At 32.1% G+C, this 26189-nt stretch overlaps 3 protein-coding genes and 2 long non-coding RNA genes across 5 annotated transcripts in view; 2 read left to right on the top strand and 3 right to left on the bottom strand.

Annotated features, from left to right (window-relative positions):
- Window positions 1–212: 212 nt before the first annotated feature.
- Window positions 213–4531, bottom strand: LOC149491494 (uncharacterized). Its single transcript, XM_089698505.1, has 4 exons — window positions 4381–4531; window positions 4229–4290; window positions 1466–1773; window positions 213–685 (listed from the first exon to the last, which is right to left on the bottom strand). The coding sequence occupies exons 1-3, from the start codon at window positions 4516–4518 to the stop codon at window positions 1491–1493; spliced, it is 483 nt and encodes a 160-aa protein (XP_089554631.1). The 5' UTR covers window positions 4519–4531; the 3' UTR covers window positions 213–685; window positions 1466–1490.
- Window positions 4532–4632: 101 nt separating this feature from the next.
- Window positions 4633–16576, top strand: LOC149491495 (uncharacterized). Its single transcript, XR_016316005.1, has 2 exons — window positions 4633–4796; window positions 16062–16576. It is a non-coding gene; the product is annotated as an uncharacterized LOC149491495 (long non-coding RNA).
- A 1378-nt stretch (window positions 16577–17954) lies between these two features.
- On the bottom strand, window positions 17955–20973 carry LOC149491496 (potassium/sodium hyperpolarization-activated cyclic nucleotide-gated channel 1-like). The gene is made up of 4 exons (XM_089700343.1): window positions 20517–20973; window positions 18795–19899; window positions 18364–18537; window positions 17955–18089 (listed from the first exon to the last, which is right to left on the bottom strand). The coding sequence occupies exons 1-4, from the start codon at window positions 20771–20773 to the stop codon at window positions 17955–17957; spliced, it is 1671 nt and encodes a 556-aa protein (XP_089556469.1). The 5' UTR covers window positions 20774–20973.
- A 275-nt stretch (window positions 20974–21248) lies between these two features.
- Window positions 21249–23521, top strand: LOC149491497 (uncharacterized). The gene is made up of 2 exons (XM_089698441.1): window positions 21249–21477; window positions 21843–23521. Exons 1-2 carry the CDS (start codon window positions 21345–21347, stop codon window positions 22253–22255), a joined length of 546 nt encoding a protein of 181 aa, XP_089554567.1. The 5' UTR covers window positions 21249–21344; the 3' UTR covers window positions 22256–23521.
- Window positions 23522–24290: 769 nt separating this feature from the next.
- The window catches only part of LOC149491498 (uncharacterized), a 151459-nt gene continuing 149560 nt past the window's right edge, over window positions 24291–26189 (bottom strand). Inside the window, exon 2 of the long non-coding RNA XR_016316015.1 lies at window positions 24291–24437. This is a non-coding gene — a long non-coding RNA (uncharacterized LOC149491498). The remainder of the gene's footprint in view (window positions 24438–26189) is intronic.

Below are 26189 nucleotides of genomic sequence, written 5' to 3' on the forward strand. Positions count from 1 at the left end.
TTGATGTACTTATATGAGTTGTTTTTCATGTAAGTAGTGAGAAGTGTTTTGTTTAGTTTGGGTCTAAGTTCGATTACAAGTTAAATGTTCACAATGTCACAAAATCTGCATTTTAATAATACTGTAAAGCTTCTAATAGTATCTAATGATTTTTGAGTAATGATAGTGATGGGAATATAATGATGTTGGGGAAAATGCAATGAAAAATCATATAAAAACAAACATTCATCGTTTATTTTCTTTGGTTCCTGTATATACAATAAGGTACTTTTTATTTGAGCAAACATTTGATTAGGCTGGATACACACCGATAAAACTTTTAATTATCATTACTTTCCTTTTTTAATACTGAATAACAATCAAATGGTTAACAACATGCTCGAATGAAAATTAATTCATTGACTAGAATTTGTAAATTAATCATCAAAACTATTTTTTATCAAAAATATTTAACACTATTAAAATGAACTTACGGAAAAAAATCTTGCAAAAAGTCTTTACACACGATCTCTGGTATTAGAAAAAATCATACGCAGCTATATACCTATAGTGTGTATCTAGCCTAATCATATCACAAAACTCCATTAGATTATATTGTACACTTTTTGAACTTTGCTTGTACCAAAAATGACTGATGTTCTTGTATTTACAATGACGATGATTTGAAGCGTGAACTTACTGCTATCTGGAAATAAGAAGAAATTATATTATATTAATTATATTTATTATTGTATTACATGTAGAATACCTTATTCATTAGTGATGTATTGGTTTTAGTAGAGAATACATTTAAAGCTCATTGATTGCCCCCTGCTTCAAGTACGTGAGTACCCGGTTTTTCTCCAATACAATAAGACAAGTTGTCTGTTACTTTACCTATTAGAATTATGAATACCTCTTATTAGATATTACTTCTTATCTATCAATAAATGCGAAGTTTAGTGCGACGCATCCATTCTATATCTATTAAATATTAATTTACTTTAAATGCATACGAATCATGCAACGTATCTTACATAACCGAATTTTATATAGATATTATACGAAAACTTCTGTGTTTGCTAATCTTGAAGTAGAATAGTCTTGAGTAACTAGCTCTTCTAATATTCAATTTAATTCTCTTTACTATGAGATGTTATCTACGTTTTGTAAGTCGGCAAGTAACCCGCAATTATTGGAGTTATTTAAGACAATAAGCGTATAGCTAATATTGTTTGGAACTCTTCTAAATATTGAGATATACTAGATAACTACTGACTGTTTATGACCTACTGTTATAATGATATAAATACCCATTTTCAAGTAACTGCGAACCACAATGCCGTCATAATGTAAGTTCATCATAAAGCTTACTTATCTTAATTCTTAACCTAATAACCATGCACTGATCGTTCCCACCACATCAAGTCCTATGGGTATGTAAATATGTTCTGTGGGGGTTCTCCTTGAAATCAAAGATACGCACCTTAACCTAAAAAACAATGCACCGATCAGTTCCAGCCATGTGACAGCGACTCGCCCTCCCACCCGTGGTGGACGTGCTCCTCATGGTGGTGCACGGGCACGTACACCTGCTTCTCCACCTCCACCTTCTTGATCACGGGGTACGGCACGTGCTGGATCACCGGCACGGGCACGTGTTTGTAGATCGGCACCTCCTTGATCACGGGCACCTCCTTCACCACGGGGACGTGCACAGGGACGTGCACCTTCGAGACGTGGTGGTGGTGGATCGTGTGCACCTTGTAGGGGACGTGGATGGTCACGTGTTTGCTGGAACAAATGGGCGTCTGTTAGTCATAAGGTCAAGTCTACAAAACCATTAGGGGTAACTAAGAAGTCGAAAATCATGATAGACAAAGAGCTAATAGTTTTCCGTTTGATGACCTTTATACGGTGATATCAATGATGCCTTTTTTCCGCACTACGATTAAAGTCTAGAACTTCAATTGAATACGTTTTTGCTTAAATGTCAAGTTGAGAATTTTCTCATCTAACAGGCATGAGCATGTTACAGGTAATAAGGAAGAAGATTCGCAATTGAACTATTTCCAATTACACTTAATGTGTGAAGTTGTGTGAAACGAGGACAATTGCATCGAGTTAAGTAACTACGGGCTCGGGGGCCGCAAGAAAATGTACTTCTTCAGTGAAAGCGATACGTTCGACCCGCAATTGTCATTGTTATTATCTAAATTACTATCATTGCGCTTGAAGGTTATGTCGGCGAATTAACTCATGCTACTGCGGTAATAAAGATTTATTTTTAATTCACATTTATTTTTTACTTTATTCCATGCCAGCCTTTATTTAGTTTGACAATAAAGTATGTTTGCTAATGAAGTTATGGTTCTTCTATGTACTTTTGCCTATATTTAGCGATGTGGCTCCGTGAAAGCGTAACAGACAGATAGACTGACAGGCTTTCACGTTTATAATATTATTACGGATACACGTGTACTTCCCTCTTTATAGCATTATTGTTATCACTCTATAGTTCTCATAAAAAGCATAGAAGATTTAAACTTATAATGCAAATTGCCCATGCAAATGATTACGATAGTCCAGACACCTGCTCTTTTAATCATACTACGTTCCTAAACATTCATTTTACTATTGCTATAAAAATAACAGTTAAAGTGAATTGTTCACAGCTTCCGACGTATAATCGTAAATAATTTAGACTGTTGTCTTAATGACCGGTTGTTCCTTCACACTTTAGATAAATGCTAAAATCTACAAAATAAAAATAAATCTGGTTTATGTTTCACAATATAAAAAAATTGCTTAATTTGTAGGCAGTATATTTCAGAATTAATGTTATTAGAAAGATGACTAAAGTTTGATTTAAATTTATGTTGGGCTGTGACAAATTTTCATAAGTTAATGATTAATGACCACGTCCAATCAAGAAATATTTAACCTAAAAGATCGCTAATACTTCCTTAACACCATAAGCTTATTATACAACAAGTGAATGTTTTGTTTTTGCGATTACTTGAACCGGTTCTGTAAACTTCAACACGCCGAATGTAGAACACTATCTCGCTTTAGGTTTGCGAGCCCTGTTATCTTGTGTTAAATATAACAAAGACTTGTTCACGAATTGAAGAATTTTATAACAGAACTTCTGTCTAAAAAGTTACGATATAAACATCGCATTAACAAAATTAATTATTGTTTTGAATTTTAAGATTTACGTACGATAAGACTGGAAAATTAATTTTGGACAAAAATCTTTTGAGAATAAGTACATATTATGTCTAAAAAAAGTTATTTAAAGTTTTACTTTAAATATGTACGACATCACAGAGAAGTAAATCGAAAATTTACTAATTTAATTTAAGAAAGAGTTGACAACTCTAGACATAATTTAATAACCATGACATGCAGAAATCAAAGTTTTGATGGACACTAAACAACAATGTTTACGAATCATAGGAAATACTTGCTTTGATTTTAAGTAGTGTTTCTTATTCGATGTTGGTATTTGATCACAATTCAAAGCGTTTAGCATTACATAAGCTGGATGGTGCATTAATAAACAAAGTCTGTATTGGGCTTTCACTAGGATTATGCAGATAATTTCCAATAAGGGCAATCATTGTTGGAACAATCTAAGAACGATACTTATAAGCAAATATATTGGTAGGTACACATAATAATTACCAAAGTTATGTTTTGTAAAATTCGTTAATAAAGATTGTAAAAATAGTTTTTTATAGCATGACTTATAATAGATAAACAATATAATTTAATATATTATAATACTAAGCAATTGCGTGCCAACTCGTTATTAATTAATTGTTTGATTTACTTTTACATTTTTAAATTTCCGTTGTTTTTATACACACAATGTTTACGTATAATAATATATAATTGCACATATAAAACACTTGCGTATTAGGAAATAAAACCGTTACTAGAGCTCGAGATTAACATTATGTAATGATGAAGATGTTAAGGAGTTTAGTGTTAATATTGCGTGAGATGACTTTGCAAAAAAGCTGTTTACAAATGGTTTAAACCAGACAATTCACATTTTAACGAACATTAACTATGTTAATGGGGCGAGAATCATCAACACACAGTTATTTTTTGCACCCGAATTAAAGCAAAAGCTTGATTGACACTTTTTCTAATACAAGACTTTAGAATTTGGTTCTCAATTAGCCACTTGCTAATTATTTTTTTTCCCTGATAATTAGTAAATAAAAAAGAAACTTACTGTCCTCCGTATCCACCAGGAGTGGGCGCGGCTACGGCAACGGCGACCAAGAGGGCAACGAGCTGAAACCACAACGTGTATTAACCATTAAATAATATGTAAATACTTAATTAAATGATGTGTTTACTATTTGTTCTCGCCACGAAACTTACAGCGAGTTTCGCGTACATCTTGCTTATTTGGCTGGACTGATTTGCTACACTTTGCCTGCTGACACTTGCTGGCTGTCTATACTCACATCGATCCTTAACCAAGCTTATATACAGCGGTCTCGTGTCCAAGGATTGCATAATACTGCCCCTTGGTTCATCCCTACTAGCCCGATTAACCCGGCCATTTGAGAAAGGCGCTCGTTTTGGAGGTATGGGAATCGAAAGGCGACTCCGCAATTTGGTGGGGCAGCCGCAGGTGGGGTGAAATGTAGCTTAGTTCTAGATGCGTTGAGGTCCACGTGGGGCTGTTAAAGTGTACAAGAAATGTTTCATGTGCAATTGTTCGAAAATCTTCACGCAATTGGATGCATCGCGTGTCCACATGTGAAAGATTGTTACATATCCCTAAGGTACAGGTAATTTCATTGCAATAGTTTTACAGTGATTTATTTAAGTTCAATTTAATACGTTAGCCTTAGGAAAACTTCAGGTCTTGGAAACATTGTGATACTTTTCTCATTTTGTAAACATTAACATTTAACGTATGAGTCAATATAAATTAACTGAGTTTTAACGTAAACTTTATTTGAATTATGTTGCCATTTTGATAGACACTCTTAACTCAACTGTAATCTATAGCAAATTTTAAACTTAGTACAATTCTAGAATATTCTGTAGTCCTTATAGTTCTGTAAGAAAAGTTATCCCATTAACAAGAGGAAATCTTTATTATAATTTATATTATTATATTATCATAATATACCTAATTGTTATAACATCAGCTTGCTAATGCGACTTATTTTTTGCGCACGCTTTGCGATTTATGCGAGTGGTTTTCACAACAATAACACATATAATATATATTTTTAACATGAATATGTGTAATATTTATCCATATTATTGAATATTGGCTTATAAAATTATTTAATTATTTATAACAATTTATATATATTTTAATTGACATCTATCATTTTCACTCATAAGTAAAGTAAAACAAAACAAGAAGAAAATGAAATTCCCGCCAAATAATAAAACATTGATTTAGTCATGGAGTCAAGAAAAATTTGCTTGGGCAAGTGTCAAATCAACTTTCACGTAAAATAAAAAATAAACATAAAAAAATAATTAAATTAACAAATATTTACTCATTCTTTTAATCTTATCATACAATCATACATCAGTCATTAAAAAGTTGATTAAAATTGTAGAACATTTTTAATCAGCTTTTAAATGACGCTTTCTATTTTCGCCAAAAAATATTTTAATAAGCGTTACATAAAAAAACGCAGATAATATAAATTTGCATAGCTTAAGCAAATTTAATAGTAAAATGAATTAATGCATTACAATATATGAGGTTGCGGCAAAATTGGCGCGAATTAAGCAATGTTTAAGATATTTGTGTTGTAAAATAATATGCGATCATATCTCTGTAAATTGACGCCTCCATTGCAAGTAGTGATTAGCAAACTACAATATTCTGATATACTTCAGAATTTTATGAACAAGCTAATAATTTGGTCAACTTTAAAAATTGTAACAAAAAGCTGTAAGAATGGGAGTATGTATTTTACTTGAGAAAAGAATGTAAAACTAGAAGGCTGTATTATTAAATAATTATTAATTATCGATGTTATTTCTAATATTATTTTTTAATACATTTATCAGGACTTCCCGGTTATACCATATCCTGATAACGCGTAATACCTCTTACACAAAAGCTTCTAGAATAGACAGTGGTGATCTAATAACTATTTAAGACTAACTATCCATAGAATAATTATTATAATGACACACATATTATATTCAAGAAAATAACGTTTTACGATCTATTTTTTTCATAAGCTACTAAATACTGAACTAATACATATTTTAAAGAGGTCAAAATTCCAAATATATGTAGAAGGTAATCAAAAAAGAGGGTAAATATTAAATGTAAATTCTTTCATTAACAGACAGCTAAGCTATTCAGGAGTGCCGGGCTCGATAAATGGGCTATCTAACACGGAAAGAATTTTTCAAATCGGACCAGTAGTTCCTGAGATTACCGCGTTCGAACAAACAAACTCTTCAGCTTTATAATATTAGTATAGATAAGTCACTCATTTAGCAAGAGTTGCAAAAAACCGCTTGTTTTTATAACAATATAAGGTACGTCCAAATTTGAGGTCTCACGCACCCACCGGATCTTTTGTAATTATCAAAACATTACGAGTAGTTAAATAAATTATATTACTATTATCTTAATCTGTTTAGTGATTGCTTTTCCAGAAGATATTTATGTAATCTTAAAGTATGGCTGGGAATATAATATGTTGCCGGGTTATAAAGTTTTGCGTAATCATTGGAAGGTCAGTCCTTTAAAATTATATTCTAGATAGATTTAGTGTAATAGACGCAAGCATGACCCCTTGCTTCACTTGTAATCTATGGGGAATTCCTAGCCTCTGAGGTATAGTAATATATTATCTGTATCATTGTTATATAACAAAAGGTTGATCAAAGGGAGCACTGCGAGCTATTCAGTAATAGATAACCAACAATACAATCGATCAGTAAAATCTATAATAAATATATACATATTCTAAAGCTCAAGAGTTTGTTTGTTTGAACGCGCTAATCTCAGGATCTACTGGTCCGATTTTAAAATTTTTTTCGGTGTTAGATAGACCATTTATCGAGGAAGGCTATAGGCTATATTTCATCACGCTAAGATTTACAGGAGCAGAGCAATGTGGGTAAAAACAAATCTGTGCCTAGTTAAAAATAAACAGCTAGTTAAAAATAAAATATCTGCGACTCGCCCTATAAATAATCAAATGCTTCCTTATAGGCCAGTAGAAATCGACACTAAAAAACCCAAAATTCGCAAAGCACGATGTAGATTTGAATTTTTGGTATGTTGTTTGGATCAGTTAGGGTGATGTGAATCCCAATTTGCAACTTCGAAAAAGTTGTGCTCGCTGCGCACCACGTGATAAACTGCGAAAATTTTAGACTTTTTTCACTTTTTGCTCTAAAAGTCATAAACTATGCGTTTCCGACAAGTATGATTCAGTACATAAATTAAGGTTATTAAATTTGCAACAATTTAAGCCTAACCGCAGCTCTCTCAACCTTATAACGACTAAACTGTGGCCATTCGAAGATGGTTCATTTTTCCGGAAATATTGAAATTTTTAGTTTTGCTCCCGTTTGAACCAAAATATTGGCAAAAACCGCTCGTTCTATGAGAAAGTCGTATAATAAAGTTGTAGTCCATTTAATTTTCTTTCATTAGAGCATAGAACAAAGTCTGTGAGACAAATAGTTCACTCACAATATCTGAAAAACAAAAAGAAGGTAGAAATAGATTTTTAAAGAATTGAAACTGAGGGCATATAAAATCATAAAAAGGATAATATTTTTTCATTTGCAGGATAGGTAATTAACAAAATTACAAAGATAATTAAATTTGCAACAATTTAAGCCTAACCGCAGCTCTCTAAACCTTATAACAACTAAGCTGTGGCCTTTCAAAGATAGTCAGTTTTTCCCGAAATTTTCAAATTTTTAGTTTTGCTCCCGTTTGAACCAAAATATTGGCAAAACCGCTCGTTCTATGAGAAGGTCATAAAATAAAGTTGTAGAAAATTTAATTTTGTTAATTACCTATCCTGCAAATGAAAAAGTATTATCCTTTTTATGATTTTATATGCCCTCAGTTTCAATTCTTTAAAAATCTATTTCTACCTTCTTTTTGTTTTTCAGATATTGTGAGTGAACTATTTGTCTCACAGACTTTGTTCTATGCTCTAATGAAAGAAAATTAAATGCACTACAACTTTATTATACGACTTTCTCATAGAACGAGCGGTTTTTGCCAATATTTTGGTTCAAACGGGAGCAAAACTAAAAATTTGAAATTTTCGGGAAAAACTGACTATCTTTGAAAGGCCACAGCTTAGTTGTGATAAGGTTTAGAGAGCTGCGGTTTGGCTTAAATTGTTGCAAATTTAATTATCTTTGTAATTTTGTTAATTACCTATACTGCAAATGAAAAAGTATTATCCTTTTTATGATTTTATATGCCCTCAGTTTCAATTCTTTAAAAATCTATTTCTACCTTCTTTTTGTTTTTCAGATATTGTGAGTGAACTATTTGTCTCACAGACTTTGTTCTATGCTCTAATGAAAGAAAATTAAATGCACTACAACTTTATTATACGATCTTCTCATAGAACGAGCGGTTTTTGCCAATATTTTGCTTCAAACGGGAGCAAAACTAAAAATTTCAATATTTCGGGAAAAATGAACCATCTTCGAATGGCCACAGTTTAGTCGTTATAAGGTTTAGAGAGCTGCGGTTAGGCTTAAATTGTTGCAAATTTAATAACCTTAATTTATGTACTGAATCATACTTGTCGGAAACGCATAGTTTATGACTTTTAGAGCAAAAAGTGAAAAAAGTCCAAAATTTTCGCAGTTTATCACGTGGTGCGCAGCGAGCACAACTTTTTCGAAGTTGCAAATTGGGATTTACATCATCCTAACTGATCCAAACAACATACCAAAAATTCAAATCTACGTCGTGCTTTGCGAATTTAATGTTAATTTCCACTGGCCTATTATTGCTTTATCCAAACCAAATATATTTAATATTATTTATCTGTTTTGATTTATCGTAGTGATAAGTAGAGACGTTGGTTAAATTTTAACCTAATAATTATGATGTGCATTCAGTTAAGAAATTAATAACAAACTGTCGTATCATATTATGTTACACGCTAAATATGATGAATGGTTTCATTAACAAACGGTAATGTTTGTATTGGTTTGTAATTGTATACTTACGAAAAAAATGTATATGTAGGTATGTATTCATTTTGGATCATATTGGAGACGCCCAGTTTGCTTTCTTCTCAGGTGTGATAATTAAGAACTATCATTATCAATGACATGAAAATTGGTATTAACATGAAAAACTTTTTGCACACACTATTATGGATTCACACACACTCGTTTAAAGGAATAGGTACTAATTTAGTATGTTTAATAGTCATGGTAAAATTTTACCACTGGACGACTAGTTGATATTACAGTATCTAATCTTTGACATTACATAAAACCTTTATTATACTAATTGTTTATAATGTGAGAATGTATTGTGAGTGAAAAAGTATCTATGCAAATCCACTCAATGGAAATATGTAGGTACCTAACGTAAGAGGCACGCACTCATAAAAATGATCTCCAATTCTGTGCCTTTAAAAACCCATAATTAAAAATAATGAAGCATTTATGTGGCACTCATAACTGAATCTACAAGTTAAAACAATAGTTCTGTTGAAACATAAATATATGTAAATAAATATTTAAAAGTTTTAGATAGGCTGTCGCGTACCTACTTTTTAATAATATATTTTTATATATAACTAGCAATGCCCTGCGGTTTCACCCGCATAGATAGCGATATCGTTACAGTGAAAAGTCTACTCTATAGGACGGACTATAGGTTTAATTTTTAATCACATGAAAATCACCTTTACCCCGTCCCGCACTACGGCCTTTTTTTTTTGTTTTAGTGGGGAAATCTTTCATAGATACCCACGGCCTCTGGGGGAGGGGCCGTGGGTTATGTCGGATTCCTACCGACCAAAACCCAACTGTGTTCCGTCAAGACGCATATTGGTAGAATTCCTCCGTGACCCCCGCACTACGGCCTGCTCGAACAGTATACCTACTATTTTCTGTAGATTAACACTTTTATAAATTCGTTATATCTTTTGAATGGAATATCCAATTCTTTTCATTTAAAAAGTATTTTGCTGGTATTGAAATAGTCTATAATAAAACATCATTTAATGGGATAAGGATTAATATATTATGTGTATGGATAACATGGTTTGATTACTGTCGGCACTTCTATTTACTTTGAAAACGTAAAAAAGTTGTTGTAGTAACATAACTACTGAAGATGGACATATGGTATCGCGGACTTTCTTGTAGATATTGATCCATTCTATAATACCGTAGAACATTTTTTTGTTCTATCTTCAATAGATTCCGCAGCGCACGCGATGACAGAAGTTTTATTGAGGATTTTTTTACACCTTGGGTGACATTATTGCATTTTTGGTAAGGATCTCTAATTTTTTTGAAAATACAATATAGCCTATGTTGCTCAGTAAAGATGCAGCTTTCTAATGGTGAAAGAATTTTTGAAATCGGTCCAGTAGTTTTTGCGTGAAAACCATACATACATACATACATACATACTTACAAACTTTTCCTCTTTATAATATTATTACTAGCAATGCCCTGCGGTTTCACCCGCATAGATAGCGATTTACAGTGAAAAGTCTACTATAGTTCGGAATATAGGTTTAATTTTTAATCACATGAAAATCACCTTTACCCCGTCCCGCACTACGGCCTTTTTTTTTTTTTTAGTGGGGAAATCTTTCATAGATACCCACGGCCTCCGGGGGATGTGCCGTGGGTTATGTCGAATTCCTACCGACCAAAACCCCACTGTGTTCCGTCAAGACGCATATTGGTAGAATTCCTCCGTGACCCCCGCACTACGGCCTGCTCGAACAGTATACCTACTATTTTCTGTAGATTGACACTTTTAAAAATTCGTTATATCTTTAGAATGGAATATCCAATTCTTTTCATTTAAAAAGTATTTTGCTGGTATTGAAACAGTCTATAATAAAACATCATTTAATGGGATAAGGATTAATATATGTGTATGGATAACATGGTTTGATTACTGTCGGCACTTCTATTTACTTTGAAAACGTAAAAAAGTTGTTGTAGTAACATAACTACTGAAGATGGACATATGGTATCGCGGACTTTCTTGTAGACATTGATCCATTCTATAATACCGTAGAACATTTTTTTGTTCTATCTTCAATAGATTTCGCAGCGCACGCTATGACAGAAGTTTTATTGAGGATTTTTTTACACCTTGGGTTACATTATTGCATTTTTGGTAAGGATCTTTAATTTTTTTGAAAATGCAATATAGCCTATGTTGCTCAGTAAAGATGCAGCTTTCTAATGGTGAAAGAATTTTTGAAATCGGTCCAGTAGTTTTTGCGTGAAAACCATACATACATACATACTTACAAACTTTTCCTCTTTATAATATTAGTATAGATATAGTATATAGTATAGATAGTATAGACTAGCAGTCCGCCCCGGCTTCGCCCGTGGTACATATTTACGTTTTCTCTACGTAAGAACCATCCTCGTACTTCAAGGAATATAATAAAAAAAGAATTAACGAAATCGGTTCAGCCGTTCTCGAGTTAGGTATGCGCTTACCAACACATTTTGGGATTCATTTTTATATTATAGATTATTTTATGGCAAATATTTATTTATTTATTTATTAATTCTTTATTGCTTGCTATTGAAAGTTACAATAAAACTTAACCTAGGAATACATACAAACAATTGGCGGTCTTATCGCTATGCAGCAAATAATATGCAAAAGCATATGGTAAGCAATCTGTGATTAAAGATTTATATTGATTTAGATTCATTAGCAAACGCATAAAATATTGTTGACTTAACAATATACATATTATGTATATACTTAGGTACTACTTAATAATTAACGAAATAATAATTCAGCTAGTCTAACAAACAAATACTATTTGGTTGTTAATAATAATGTTTCAATAAAGCTCTAATTAAATGTTTTATAATATGTAACTTCTTACTTCACACGTTACCGTTTAAAGTTTTTGCTTAATCCAAAATATTCCGTTATTTACGTTACGTCACAACTCACAGTTGTATCACGATTATTTCGTACAGTTCAAGATGAATGGATCGAACTTTGTTTTTATTGTTTTACAAACACTTTAAAACTATGTATTTAATAGGTATTCAAAGTTCTCATCTCATATCATGTTATAAAATATGGCGGGTACAAATTATGGTTAAACAAGGAAGCAAGCATTACGTTACAGTTTTAGGTAGTTGCATTTTTTAATAGGTACATACCTCAATATAATCTTACAAAAGTCAAAAAAATATTGCAAGAATATATTGTAATAATACTGTAATACGGTTAACGTATAGTTTGTGTGTTTTCGTAATACATATAATAATATTATGTTACCTCAAAAAATAACAAGGCTTCGGTTTAATTCCTTTCATTTTTGTTGTCTAAAACAAACCTCAATGAATTTTTCCACCAATGTTTAACGTTACTAAGTACAGTGTGAATGTATAAAGGAATTCCACTAAAGAAAGTGAAGAAAAAATCACGGAAACCACAGATGTCACAGACTAATGATAGGCTCATAGAATGTTCGTGGCAGTATGTGTAGTTATTAGACTGTAATAATGTAGAAATATCTTATGTAATTTATTCTGTGTACACTAATTTGAAACTTTATACCGATTGCATACAATTGGGTAAATAAGACGGATCAGTTTCACTCTTTATGTAATAATATTATTATGGCAATTAGCAAAATTTAATTGCAGTTCGTGTTACTCGATATTGCTGGTACATATTACTTTTGAATCGTTAACATGTGTTCATTTTTATGTGTTAAATCGAATTGCTTAAAATGTAAGGGTTTTTCTAAGAAACAATTTCTTTATTTTTGTACTGTTCTATTTTATTCTGGACAATATACAGTAATAAGATCGTTCTACCATGTTTTACATTATAAACTTACAATTCGCTAGTGCAATTTAACAAAACATAATTGAACTTTGATTCGTCAATAACACTAACTAGATAATATTATTATGATCATAGTAACACTTTGTAATACTTTTCTGAATACTTATTTATGTGGCCGTTATGTGCCTTGCTTTTTCTGAATGGACTCACCATTCATTGTTAAACGGAAGTATATGCATAGGTCAAGAGCTAGTGCAGATTTATTAAGTTCATATCTATTTTTATTTTCTGCATCATCATAATCATAACCTAACATAGAAAATAAATATAAAAAGGGCTTATTCATACGTTTTGTATGTTTTTTTTTTTTGTATGTTTTATTTAAAAAAAAAACTATAAAAAACTTAATTGCACTGCTGTCGTGAAAACTACAGAGTAGCGTATAAATTAACAGTGCAAAAGGAGTATTTGACACCTACACAAGAATTTAAAAGTATTGAAGAATCGATTAACATTCGCACTGCATCCCGGTGACATTGCGACGTGACCGCAGACACATTACATGATCAAGGAACATGTGTTTTACTTATTGTATTAGAAATTAGCTTAATTTCTAATACAAGTAATCGACCGACGTGAAGTCACGGGTTTAGCTTCAAGAGTACCACGGAAGATTTTAAGAGCGAAAAATATTATGTCAGGAACTTAGGAGTCATTAAACAGTGTGTCTTTTTCTCGTAAATATAACCACACCATACATCTAGATTCTAGAATTAATTTTAACTAGATTACCGCCCGCGGCTTCGCTCGCTTTGTGATTTGTCTAAAACCTAATTAATTAGATACTCAAACCTTCCTCTTGAATCACTCTATCTATTAAAAAAAACCGCATCAAAATGCGTTGCGAAGTTTTAAAGATTATAGCATACAAAGGGACATAGGGACACAGAAAGCGACTTTGTTTTATACTAGGTATGTAGGTGAAGCTAAAAAAATCGAGGTGGTACCATTGTATTGTACTGTAAATTTCCATTCAGTTTTCAATAAAAATGTTGATCCGAGTGCGCTCACATAAATGTGTTTAGATTCAATTTGATAAAATCGTCGCAATGAGCCTTTTTTATGAAATCATAATAATTCTTGTAATCTTTAACTATTTATAATTACTCTAGATATGCCACGCGGTTTAACCAGTATTGCTCCGCTCCTGTTGGCCTTAGCGTATATATTAATTATCTAAGCCTTCCTCGATAGGCTATTAGGCTATCTAACGCCGAAAGAATTTTTCAAATCGGACCAGTAGTTCCTGAGATTAGCGCGTTCAACCAAACAAACTCTAAAGATTTATAATATTAGCATAGATAACAAATAACAATTTATTCATACGAATGTGTGTTACCTATAACTAATAAGAATACAGACTTGTGCAAGATTACTGTAATTAAATCATTAATCTCAGCAGCTTAAAATCGCTTGTCCTTATGAGTGCTAGAAATTATGTAAAAAGTATTTTTATTACTTACATTAGATAACATCCATGATACGTAATAGTTTAATGCTGCATTCTCACTTGGCTTTTTTAATACAGGATGTATTACTTGATAGTAAACAACATCGCTTGAGGCGCCCATAATTAATTACTAATTTCATTGCTTTTATTCGTATCTCATAAGAGATAAGACCCATTTCAGATGAGAGAAATGAAGACTTATGATGATCATATTTTGATCAGTTTAATAAATGAATGATCCCTAGTTAAAATTTATGTTGTCAGCTTTTTGTTCGAACTGTTGTCCTTTTTCCTCAAACACAGCGAAGAAAAAAAAAAGGCGATAAAGGACAGAAGAGAGAGAAAGAATTCTTTATCACGAACCAAATAAAGTCCCTTCTAATCGAAGGAAGGGAAAATGAAGCGCAACCCAAAAAATACTATACCTACAGTAAAAAATATATTTTGTAAAGCCACCACCATACAGGGTGTAATCGGCACAGGCGATTATTCCGTAACTATTGCAGATATCTAAAAGCTTTATACTGATATCGAAAGCCCTTTACCTAATGAGTAAAATGACAATAATAACTTTAAAAAAATAAAACGGAAAATATCCAAAAAAGTTACATTAAACACACACACAGGTGCACACTTAACGACAACACACACACAGGTGCACACTTAACATCCTGTATAGTAGTGTTTGCGACCAATGGGCAGACATAGCCATGCCTGCCATATTATTTCACTTACGTTAAATAACAAACGTAACGATCGCATAATGAAAGTGCGCCGTCAAGTCGGGAAGTGCATCCAAGCCGAGTTTGAACGCAAAACCCCATTTAGAACCTGATTTACTTGCTCTCTGACGATCATTCTATGGTCTTTCTGGTTCTTTTTATATAGTAAATTGGGTTATGTAGATTACGTTTCCTTGAGTGAATGTGACTCGCAAGTTCACTGTTTACTGTTTATGTGTTTATTATACAAGTATCTATAGTATTATATTATCTGTGGACTGTGATACAACTAAATCCGAGTTAACCCGGGTTAATGAAAAAAATATATCCTATGGTTATATTCAGTTCTATTCATAGTAGTGATGAATCTTTCGAATGGTAAAATAATTTTTAAAATCGATCTTCTATCGATCGTTTATCAATTATCGTCTTTATTTACATCGAAATAAGTCACATATACAAACAAAACAATCTTTCCTATTTTAAAGGTTATTTAATACATATTAGTTACAATTTACAAATATCAAATATGCTTGTCATGCAAAAACTGTGGTACCTTTTATAAGTGATAGATAGCTGCAGGCTGAAACTAATAGTCCTCGTGGCCTACATTTGGATATAATGCGTAATCTCCATAAAGATCAACGAAATAGAATTATTATAGTGGAGTATAATCATAGACACTGCGCCTATTACTATAAAAAATCAACTGACAATATTTATGTTGAAACAACAAACATTTGTAGGTTTATTAAAGTCGAAAGTTTTTGTGAATGTGTTTGTATATGAATATTTATTTTTTCTGTTTCAGTGCAAAGGATGATAGACACTGCGGATGGACTAAATTTTAAATCCCCAAAAGACAGGATTCTTTTGAAAACTTTCCTATTCCTACTGGGTAGGTACTGTATGCTTGTTGCCGCAGCAAACTTTTGGAACGTAGCCGTATCCTGCGCTGTGTCTTGTAAATAAACATTAATCAAACAGATTAATGTAATCCAAATAGCATTCACCGTGCACTACAACGAACTTTTCATTTCTCCGCTGTCGCAACGAGTTTCTCGCGAGAATATTAAACGATTTAAAGGAAAAAACTATTTCGCATTCTCCACGTGGCCGGCGGACGAGCACGATCGCGGAATCTACACCTCGCTCATAAAACCTTATTTCTATATTGGCCTGCTTTGACCAGGATTGGGCAAAACTGACCACACATTCTGGTCACGTTATCGCAGATCTTTGTTTCAACCTGTTGCAATACATTAGACACTAATGTAACCGCTATTAATGTAGTGATAATTAATTTAATACACATATTATTGACGACCTAACTTTTTTGTATACTACAATATAGATGTATGGTAATTGGTAGTTGACTTTTATGAAAATTATAGCCTTTTGATATCAATTAACATTTATGATTCTACTTTCGACATGGAACATAGTTGCACAGCTTTATAATAATTATAACCATACAATTACTTATTAGGCATTTTGCCTATGCCTTCGCCCGTGGTACATATTTCGCAATAAAAGGTAGCCTATGTCCTTTCTCGGGTATCAAAATATCTCCATACCAAATTACATGCAAATTGGTTCAGTAGTTTAGGCGTGATTGAGTAACAGACAGACAGACAGAGTTACTTTCGCATTTATAATATTAGTATGGATTGCACTTAAATATTATCGACTAGTACATAATCATTTTTCACCGAAAGTCATAGGTTCATGTCCCTTAATTTAATGGTAAGGTAATTGATGCTTAAATAAATAATAATATACGTCCTGAAATATGTAAGTATTTACTTTCTTACGGTTTGATGAGTTTGGTAATAAAAAGCACATGCTATAATGAGGTTTCTTGGTACTATTAGTACATTAATAAGATAAGCACAAAACCTTACACCTTCTTACAAATCTTTACTAATGCACGGCTTTCATGATAATGATAGAAATTTTGTAAAATCTAAAGAGGGACTGGACCTGTTGCAGCCGTACCTATATAGTGTATACTAGCTGTGCCCCGCGGTTTTACCCTCAGTGCTCTACTCCTGTTGGTTTTAGCGTGATGATATATAGCCTATAGCCTTCCTCGTTAAATGGGCTATCTAACACCGAAAGAATTTTTCAAATCGGACCAGTAGTTCCTGAGTTTAGCGCGTTCAAAAAAACAAACAAACAAACTCTTCAGCTTTATAATATTAGTATAGATTATTAAGTCTGCCCCTTGCTGAAAATAACATACGATTTCACGGGTAAGTTATAAGGCCAGTGAAAGTAATGGCATTAAATCACCGCTTCGCAGACTTCCCGTCTCTCATTTATTCAAAACATTCAGAGGTATTATAAATTAAATATTAAGTAATAAGCTGATAACGTTATCTACTGCGAAATAACAAAAATTTAGCGCGCTTTCATTTCTGAACCAAAATGAAGAAACACGCAAATCCTACATGAAAAGAAGTATTAGCACAGATTAGTAAATTCTAAATAGTTAACTACTACGTAAGCATTATGGATACAACCTCAGTTCTGAAATTTATATGGTGCTGTTTATAACACGTAAAGAAACTCACGTAAACGTATCATTTTGTTTACCCTATATACTATATTATAACAGGAGTAAAAAGGCATGTATTTGAACATAATAAAAACCAATTATTATTTAATTAAAGCTTTACTTAAAACTTAAAAGTTAAATATATTAAATAGGCATAGGATCCACAGTAGCCCGACGTTGTGACCTATACTTTGCATTCAAGGCTTTCTTGAGGTCATAAAATAGATCTGGATATTCTCTCATCATCTTTCGGAAGGTAATTTTCTCTAAGAACAATAACTGTAAGAATAATATACAGGGTTAGTTGTAAAACACCAGCAACCTCGCAGAACAAGATAGCTAACATCATAAGTAACAACATTTGTTCTAAAATATAAGTCACATTCAAATGACGTATTTATCTAAAAACATGGGGAAGAAAAGAATGGCAATCTATTAGTAAATCTTCCTTTTTGCTTAAACCAGAGAGAAATAAGTTGTTGTGAAAAATAATTAACAATATTGCCAACGAGCTTTGGCTAATGACTTATCTATTTCAGCACTACAATTTTACCTTACAAGGAGTGATAGCCACGACGGATGACATACGAATTTCCCTGTCTGTGACCAGGCATAGCTCGCAGAAGTAATCTCCGTCTATCAAGTGACCCACCTCTTCATTACGGATAGAGTATATCGCTAGAACACCAACAACTACTATAATGAGACCATCGCTTGGCACTGAAGCCTGAAAAACAATTGAAGATATTTTACGATTTTTTTTCTTACGAAATGTACCTAAATAAAAGGGAACTTAGTTACAACGTTCCAATAAAGACGTTTTACATAAAAAAGCTCCACTTTCATTTCACACCTGCCTCATTTAGCATTAAAAAAATCAATTAGCTATTTTAATAGAATATTTCATTCTGTTTAATCAGATTGAGCAGTTTTATACATTTACACAGAAATGATTACCCACAAATAATACAATATTATTCTTACTTCTGCGACCATATCACCCTCCAAGTAAATTTCTTCCTGAAGCAACATCACCATTTTCTCTATCACTTCAGTAGGCCATTCAGCAAAATACGGGATCCTTATTATCATTCGACTATAACAACTAATAGCGATATCCCTCTTCAAACTCTTCGGAAGGCTCTTGTAAATACCGTTCTGTTTCTCCGTGATCGTTAGTTTCGTCATATTGAACCGAAAGTATCTCATGAGTTTCCTACTAAAGCTATCCGACAATTTCCGCCAGCGCACCAAAGTCATAGTTCTATCTACACAAGTGAGCATTTGCTCCTGTGGAAACTTGTTAATACTGAGAAATATGTAACATTCTACAATGCTCCACATGTAAAATATCATCGCGATCAAATACGCAACTAATGCCGTCATTTTATCCGGAAAATAAGTACGCGGGATGAGACTGAAGCTAAATAATAGAAAGGACTTACAAATCCTCGCAAACTCTAAACAGTAAAATACACTATTTGGCGGTGGAGTATCTGAACCATACTTAATATCTAAAACGGAAGCGTAATATGAACGACTGTCCAATTTACCCGTTTGAATCACAGTCAAGACAGAAATTATATCAGATACGTGCATAAAAATAACCATGCTGATAAAACCTAAGATGGATATGCGTAAAAATTTCAAGAAGCAGCATGTTTTGATACATCTTTTATCCATGCCCCAACGGCTAGTCGCATCAAACAGTCTATAAAAGCGAAATATACAGAGCAGTTCTAAGACGGCCACAAATTTATTGGCTTTACAAATTGCGCAGTTGATGTTTGCTCCGTATCGCAGGAAGAGAATTCCTTCCAGTGGAATGGAACCAAGAGCGTGCGCGAACAGCTTGGTTGAAGCATAATAAATCATCACTTTTCTGCTGTTTAATATAATTCTCTTGGAGTTATCGTGAATGTAACCGGTTCTCATATTAATGTATATGTCCAGAAACAGAACAAAGTCCAAACCGACATTGAAGATATACGTCTGCCATTCCCAGTTGCCATAGGTTATTGAAGTACTGTGGTAAAACATCATCATATTGACCACCACGACCAGAACAATGAAGTAATCCCAAAACTTCCTGAAAAAATTATTTTCATTATATTCGGCAATTTATCTTAATAAAGCGATATAAATTTAGATTGAGAAATGACTAGGTATATTTATTTCGATACACGAATTCTAAACTTCTATGTGTCACAGCTTTAGGTAAGTAGGTACAATCATGTTGTTTAATTATGATAAATAATCTTGAACACAATGATCGTGTGAACCTTCAGTATTTTACATAACACAATCGATCAGATATAGGTTTTCGAATTACATCATGAACATCATCAACCCATGTTTGTTCCCACTGCAACTTGCAAGGCCACACCGCACACGATCTAGGTACAGTACCTACATCGTGTGCGGTGTGTACCTAAGGTACTCTTTGAGCAGCTGTGGTCATGTGCATATCCAAATAAATTGAAAAATGAATTTACTTCTTGCACTTGATTCAAAGCCCGAATTTTCGAATGAAAGAATGAAAAAATTCTGAAGTGCCAATAGCTTCATAGCTAGAAGACGATAATAGTATGCTGTTAGGTCCCTATATTCGATGTGATTCAGTCACAGAGCAAGTAATAGCGCTCAAGGGCACATTCAATGTACAAGCGCATGATACTGTGTAATTAATGTCAAAAAAATATGAACCTGAATTTACTTAGAGGGTGTATAGAACTTTTGTATATGTAAAACTGTTTCGCTCTCGCCATCCTTAGAGCATGAGTGCTTGTATAAAACGTTTGAGCTCTTTCATCTGTGTACGAAAGTAAAAACCAATCATACCACCACTTTCGTAAATTGGTCATAGAACTTTTACCGCTCAGTTCAAGATCTACAACATCTTTTTCAAGCATAATCAGACATGCATGATCGTAATATGATTCTCCAAAATCTGATATTATCATTCTGCCAAGGTAATAATTATTTAATTATTATAATTATGTAATAAAAATATATGGTTTAACAACATTTATTTGATGCTAATAATATTAAAAATTATTTAAATATTTTGTTCGTAGCCCGTAGTAATCCCATAAAATATGTAATCATCACGACGCAGACGTAATCATGTGTATTTTTTTTTACAGAGTGTCAAAAATGTATTGGCTACTCGGCTACCTACCTGTGGTTTGTGTGTGTTTAGGTGCGCAGGGTGCGCACCTTGTGCGCACTTTAAGTCTGGCTTGAAGCCTTCATGATGAAGTTAGTTTCATTAAACGAAATCAAATTATAATTATCATAAAATTTAATTAATATTTTTATTTTCCCTTACAAATTCAACACAATACACAATTATGATACCTACACACCAATACTCACACTTACTTGCCTAAATACTTATTTACCATAGACACAATATTCTGCGACTTTGACATTCTGTTATCTGTCCACTCCGGAACCGAATGGCATTTAGCGATGTCCGCCATATGTATTTTCAATTTGTTTTGTTTGTGAAGTAAAAACATTATAGGCAAAATGCCGAAAAATATAACTAGTGAAGTACGTGAAATAATATTAAAAGTAAAAGAATTTATGGACGAAGAAAAACGAATGCAAGTTCCTATTATTCCTCTCAGTAAAGTGTATGTAAGAGTATCTGCCGCGACTGGTACGTATATTTAAATAATTACAAAGTTTTTTGTCTTGAATACCTACTTAAATAAAATTCTATGCCTTTTTCATATATATTATTTTTCTATACTTTCACAGTCTTATATTCGACTCCCAGAATATTTTTATTAACCCGTATAAATGTATCTTACATAAATATTGCAAATAATTAAGGACACACACTTCAATTTAACAAATATTATTTTAGCTGCTAGTCTTAAAAAATACATAGTATGATAATAAAATAAATAAATATTAATAATATTAATTATTTTATCTTCATTATTAGCTTTGTTACTTTGTTGCTGCTATTTTTTCGTAATGTGAATTCTACAAAAAAATTAAAACAGCATTTTTTTATAGGTGTGTCAGAACGCACAGTATTAAACATAGTCAAAGAAGCTAGGCTGGTAGAACAAGGTCTATTAGATCCAGAAACTTTAAAAAAGACTCCAAAGAAACGTGTGCGGACAAAAGGCAAAATAGAGGTTGATGAATATGACCTACAAGTGATACGTAGAAAGATTCACGAATTTTACGCATTCAAAAAGGAAGTGCCTACAATAAACAAGCTACTGCAAATATTGAAAGAAGAAATAAATTTTAAAGGGTCCAGGGAAACATTGAGGAAGATTCTTAGAAAAAATGGCTTCCAGTTCAGAAAAACAAAGAATAATAAAGAAAAAGAACCTATTCCTGAAGCAACAACATCAGTTCCACCCATGGTCCCTCCTTATATTCACTCCATGTTCAGTCACAAGAACATACAATCATAAGATTGTAAACACTGATATTTACTCTATAAAGGGTATCTAGTAACAAAATAACTATATTTTATAAGATTTCTGATGAATTTTTACACATGTTTTGGTTTCTTATAAAAGCATATCTGAAATGAATCTCTCATACTTAGTATAAGTACTGGAACTTTTTACAGTTGTTGGCTATTATTTAAAAAAATATCTCATTGAAATTTTTTTTGAAAATGGTGCAGATTATACATCAGTAATATTGTACAGATCTCTTAGTTATCACTAGGTTAAGTCTAAGATTTATTATGGTTTATTCAATAGTGATTCAGTATTGATGGTACATTTTATCCTTTGATAATATTTTTAGGGTTGTATACATTTAAGTGGGTTTAATAGTGTTTTGAAATGACTTGTAGCAATTTGTGGCCAGTTAGATACTTTAAAATAATGATTGAAACAGTGTTGTTCTATTAGACTGTAACTGCGGAGATTAATGTTTACATAGAAATGTGTTTTTACATTTAAAACAGAAATGTGCCACTGTATGATTAATTGTATTATGAAATGGTAAGAAAAATAGAACATAAATATGTATATATGATATAAATCTCGTGTCCCAATGTTTGTCCTCAATGGACTCCTAAACCACTTAACCGATTATAATAAAATTCGCACATCATGTGCAGTTCGATCCAACTTGAGAGATAGTTCAAACAAGTAGGTACCACGGGTGATGCCGGGGCGGACCGCTAGTATGTATATATGATGTGATGATTTACAAGCAATGTAATTCATATCAAGAAAGTAATGTGTTGAAATTGAGCAGTGATTTTGTAGCTGGGCCTTGAAAAGAATATCAAGTTACTGAGCATTAAAAAGCCTTACGTAATCATAAGTTGTAGGGATTTCTATTTTTCGGTAGTACAATCAAATTATAAGGCTGTGCCTGTATTGCCATAAGATAAATATACTTACAATTTCAAGTAGATCGTTAAAATTTCTTTAATGATGAATAAATTGGCTGTTATTTACAAATGTATATCAATTGATATAATAATTTTTCATCTATTTAATGAAATTTTGTTTCATTAAATAGATTTCACATATATTAATTTGAAATGATGTATAATATCATATTATTATTTCAAATTGCATCAATATGTAACATGTACATTGCAAATGAAGTTTATTTTTTTTATGTGAAAAACATTTTCCTACTAATGTTGCATGTAGAATAAGTGTTCATAAGCAATATGACTTGAAGTTTGAGATGAAGAAAATAAAAGTAAATGCTAATGTCTGTGTTTTGATATTTTAAGAACCTACTATGATTCTTAATTCATGTAGTGCAGTGAATTTATTGAATGGGTATTTAAACATATATTTTTATCCAAATATTTGATCAAATACTTTATCCATACAACGGGTTTCAAATCAAATGTGCTGAGTAATACAAGAATAGTTACTTTTTAACTATGAGGCTAATTCTGAAGTTAGATAGAACATTCCAACTGAACTAAACTGCTTCGAAACAGCAAGACCGATTTGTATGAGATTGTGTATATTCGGTAGATCTGAGAATAGATCAAAAACTATTTTCTAAACGTTTTATCCTGCATTTACGTCGCAATAGAGCGATTTTATAATATGACTAGCTATGACCGCGATATAGTTCGCGCGTAGTATTATATTGTTAAAAATCCAAGCTATCTAACGAAAAGTTTCATCAAAATCCTTCCAGTAGCTTTTGCGTGAAACCTGGACAACAGTTTTCTACAGCCTACAGTTTGATTTTATGTTTAGTTGTTCTATATATGATTTTTGCGACAGAAGACAGGAAGCTAGAGACTAATATGCCATGCTATCTAACACCGCAAGATTTTTTCAAATCGGACCAGTAGTTCCAGAGATGAAACTCTTCAGATTTATAGTATAGATAAAAAAAAAAATTCCTTTGACTAGGGGCGAAGCTGCGTGCAATGTTCGTTTTATTATATGATGAATGACACTTGCACACTTCAAAGGTCAATACCGAGTGGGGAGATAAGAAAACATCAGATGCATTTTCCAATTTATTCATTGAAGCACAAAATACATACTCTTCTAAATTGACAAAGAGCATAGATTGGCCTGATAGGTTGATAACATAGAATATACAAGTAGATGAATGAATGCGACTAGCAAAACATCATAATACATCCTTGAACTATGTAACATAGTCTAAAACAACAATACACATTCAACCGCATACCCGATGTTACAAATACTTAACGTTACAAGTAAATAAATTAATTTATATATGAAATACAATATAATATTCTCTATAAATTAAACGAACAGAGCTTATATAACTAAGGGCCGATTTTTCAATGCTTGGATAAAACTTATCCGTCCAATAAAGTATTACACGATAACATTAAAGTGTCACGTAACGTAAACTGGTAGTTTTGTACATTATTCGACGAATAAGTTTTATCCAAGCATTGAAAAATCGGCCCTTAATTAATTTAAACCTAACATTTATTGAATGGGTATTAATCCCAATCATTAGATTTGTTTCTCGAAACAAATCAATAGTTGTTAACAATATTATTACTTTTTACGAGAATACATCATAGTTTCCTTAAATATTACTAAAAACTTCAATATAATCTGCTACTCAAACAACATGAAGTCTTAAAATATTAATTTAAAAAATACATCAAGACACATTCAATAAATTTTTAAACATTCATAGCATTTCATGTCAATAATTATTGATACATTTAATTTCATAAATTTATTAATACAGACCACATAATAAGATGTTTACACATTAGTGTATTTAACTTTATTTAATAACTATTAAGTATGTATCTTATAGAAACAAATAAATATTGTACGCTATTTTCTATTTACGAAAAATAAGACTGAAACTGTCACCAAGACCTCAATGTAGAACAGAAGGCATATCATTATATTACTATCATCAATTATATAAAAATATCTATATTATTGTGACGAAGAATTAAATCTTATATAATTATAAAAAAGCAAATCACTACAGCATTTCATATAAAACAATTGAATCATAGTCAGTAAGTATAATATGTGCAGTTTCAGAGAATTGTTAAGTTCAAAAATTATGTGCAATACATAATTCTAAAAATACATCGAAAGCATTTGATCTTCTTATATGCGCCTATAGAATTACCTTAAAGACAAAAAAGTCAAAATCCACATCATTGTAACAATTATTACTAAAGAATAGCAAGTAGTAACGGTATGAAAAAGTAGTAAAGTGACGTTCAAGCGAAAGTATCCCTTATGTCAATAAAAACAACTATGGTATTAATAAAAATTATATATATATCTTATGTACATTAACGAGGAGTGGGCATATACTTCCTATAAAAAATAATGTCTTTTACACACATACATAGCGAAAAACAATATAGAACATCAACATTCCACGCTCCTACCATGGACTCAACTGTATACTATAATTTAACACGTCTAAAATTAACAAGGCCCTCTACTCTTTAATACTATACACATTAAAATAGTGATATTTTACTTTATAACATATCTACTTCACGAAGGCGTGTGAGATATAAGTGAATGAGATTTAAAGACGAATTATTAGTTATTTACCCACATGACGAGACGATCCAGTTTTAAAGTTCTAAAATAACATCAAAATATTTGTAAAATAAACCATGCGTAGATAAAAAAAATACATGATATATTTTTGCAATATAATTTCAGATTTAGGGTGCACTCACACACATCAGTCACCGTCACGGCACGTCACCGGACAGGATTAAAAAAAAATATGTATCAATAGTTCTAGTATGACTCTGTTCCCACACGACAGTCGCCGGCACGAAATCTATCAGTGACGTCACCGGTCAGGCACGTCAAATAATCTTTCCATACATGTATCATACTTTTATCCCCACTCACCCGGTGCCGTCAC

This window comes from Colias philodice, chromosome 1 (assembly GCF_061535455.1).
Source record: "Colias philodice isolate Cphi_HAF_F1 chromosome 1, ilColPhil1 Martin Lab GWU primary, whole genome shotgun sequence".
Lineage (NCBI taxonomy): Eukaryota > Metazoa > Arthropoda > Insecta > Lepidoptera > Pieridae > Colias > Colias philodice.

Bases quoted from the DNA above. Each gene is read 5' to 3' on its own strand.
- LOC149491494 (XM_089698505.1), bottom strand. From the start codon at position 4,518: ATGCAATCCTTGGACACGAGACCGCTGTATATAAGCTTGGTTAAGGAT. The intron at 4,291-4,380 runs GTAAGTTTCGTG...TTGTGGTTTCAG, and splicing joins AGATGTACGCGAAACTCGCT to CTCGTTGCCCTCTTGGTCGC. The intron at 1,774-4,228 runs GTAAGTTTCTTT...CATTTGTTCCAG, and splicing joins CCTGGTGGATACGGAGGACA to CAAACACGTGACCATCCACG.
- LOC149491497 (XM_089698441.1), top strand. From the start codon at position 21,345: ATGCCGAAAAATATAACTAGTGAAGTACGTGAAATAATATTAAAAGTA. The intron at 21,478-21,842 runs GTACGTATATTT...ATTTTTTTATAG, and splicing joins AAGAGTATCTGCCGCGACTG to GTGTGTCAGAACGCACAGTA.
- LOC149491496 (XM_089700343.1), bottom strand. From the start codon at position 20,773: ATGATAATATCAGATTTTGGAGAATCATATTACGATCATGCATGTCTG. The intron at 18,538-18,794 runs GTAAGAATAATA...ATTGTTTTTCAG, and splicing joins AGGGTGATATGGTCGCAGAA to GCTTCAGTGCCAAGCGATGG. The intron at 18,090-18,363 runs GTAAAATTGTAG...TTATTCTTACAG, and splicing joins TGGCTATCACTCCTTGTAAG to TTATTGTTCTTAGAGAAAAT.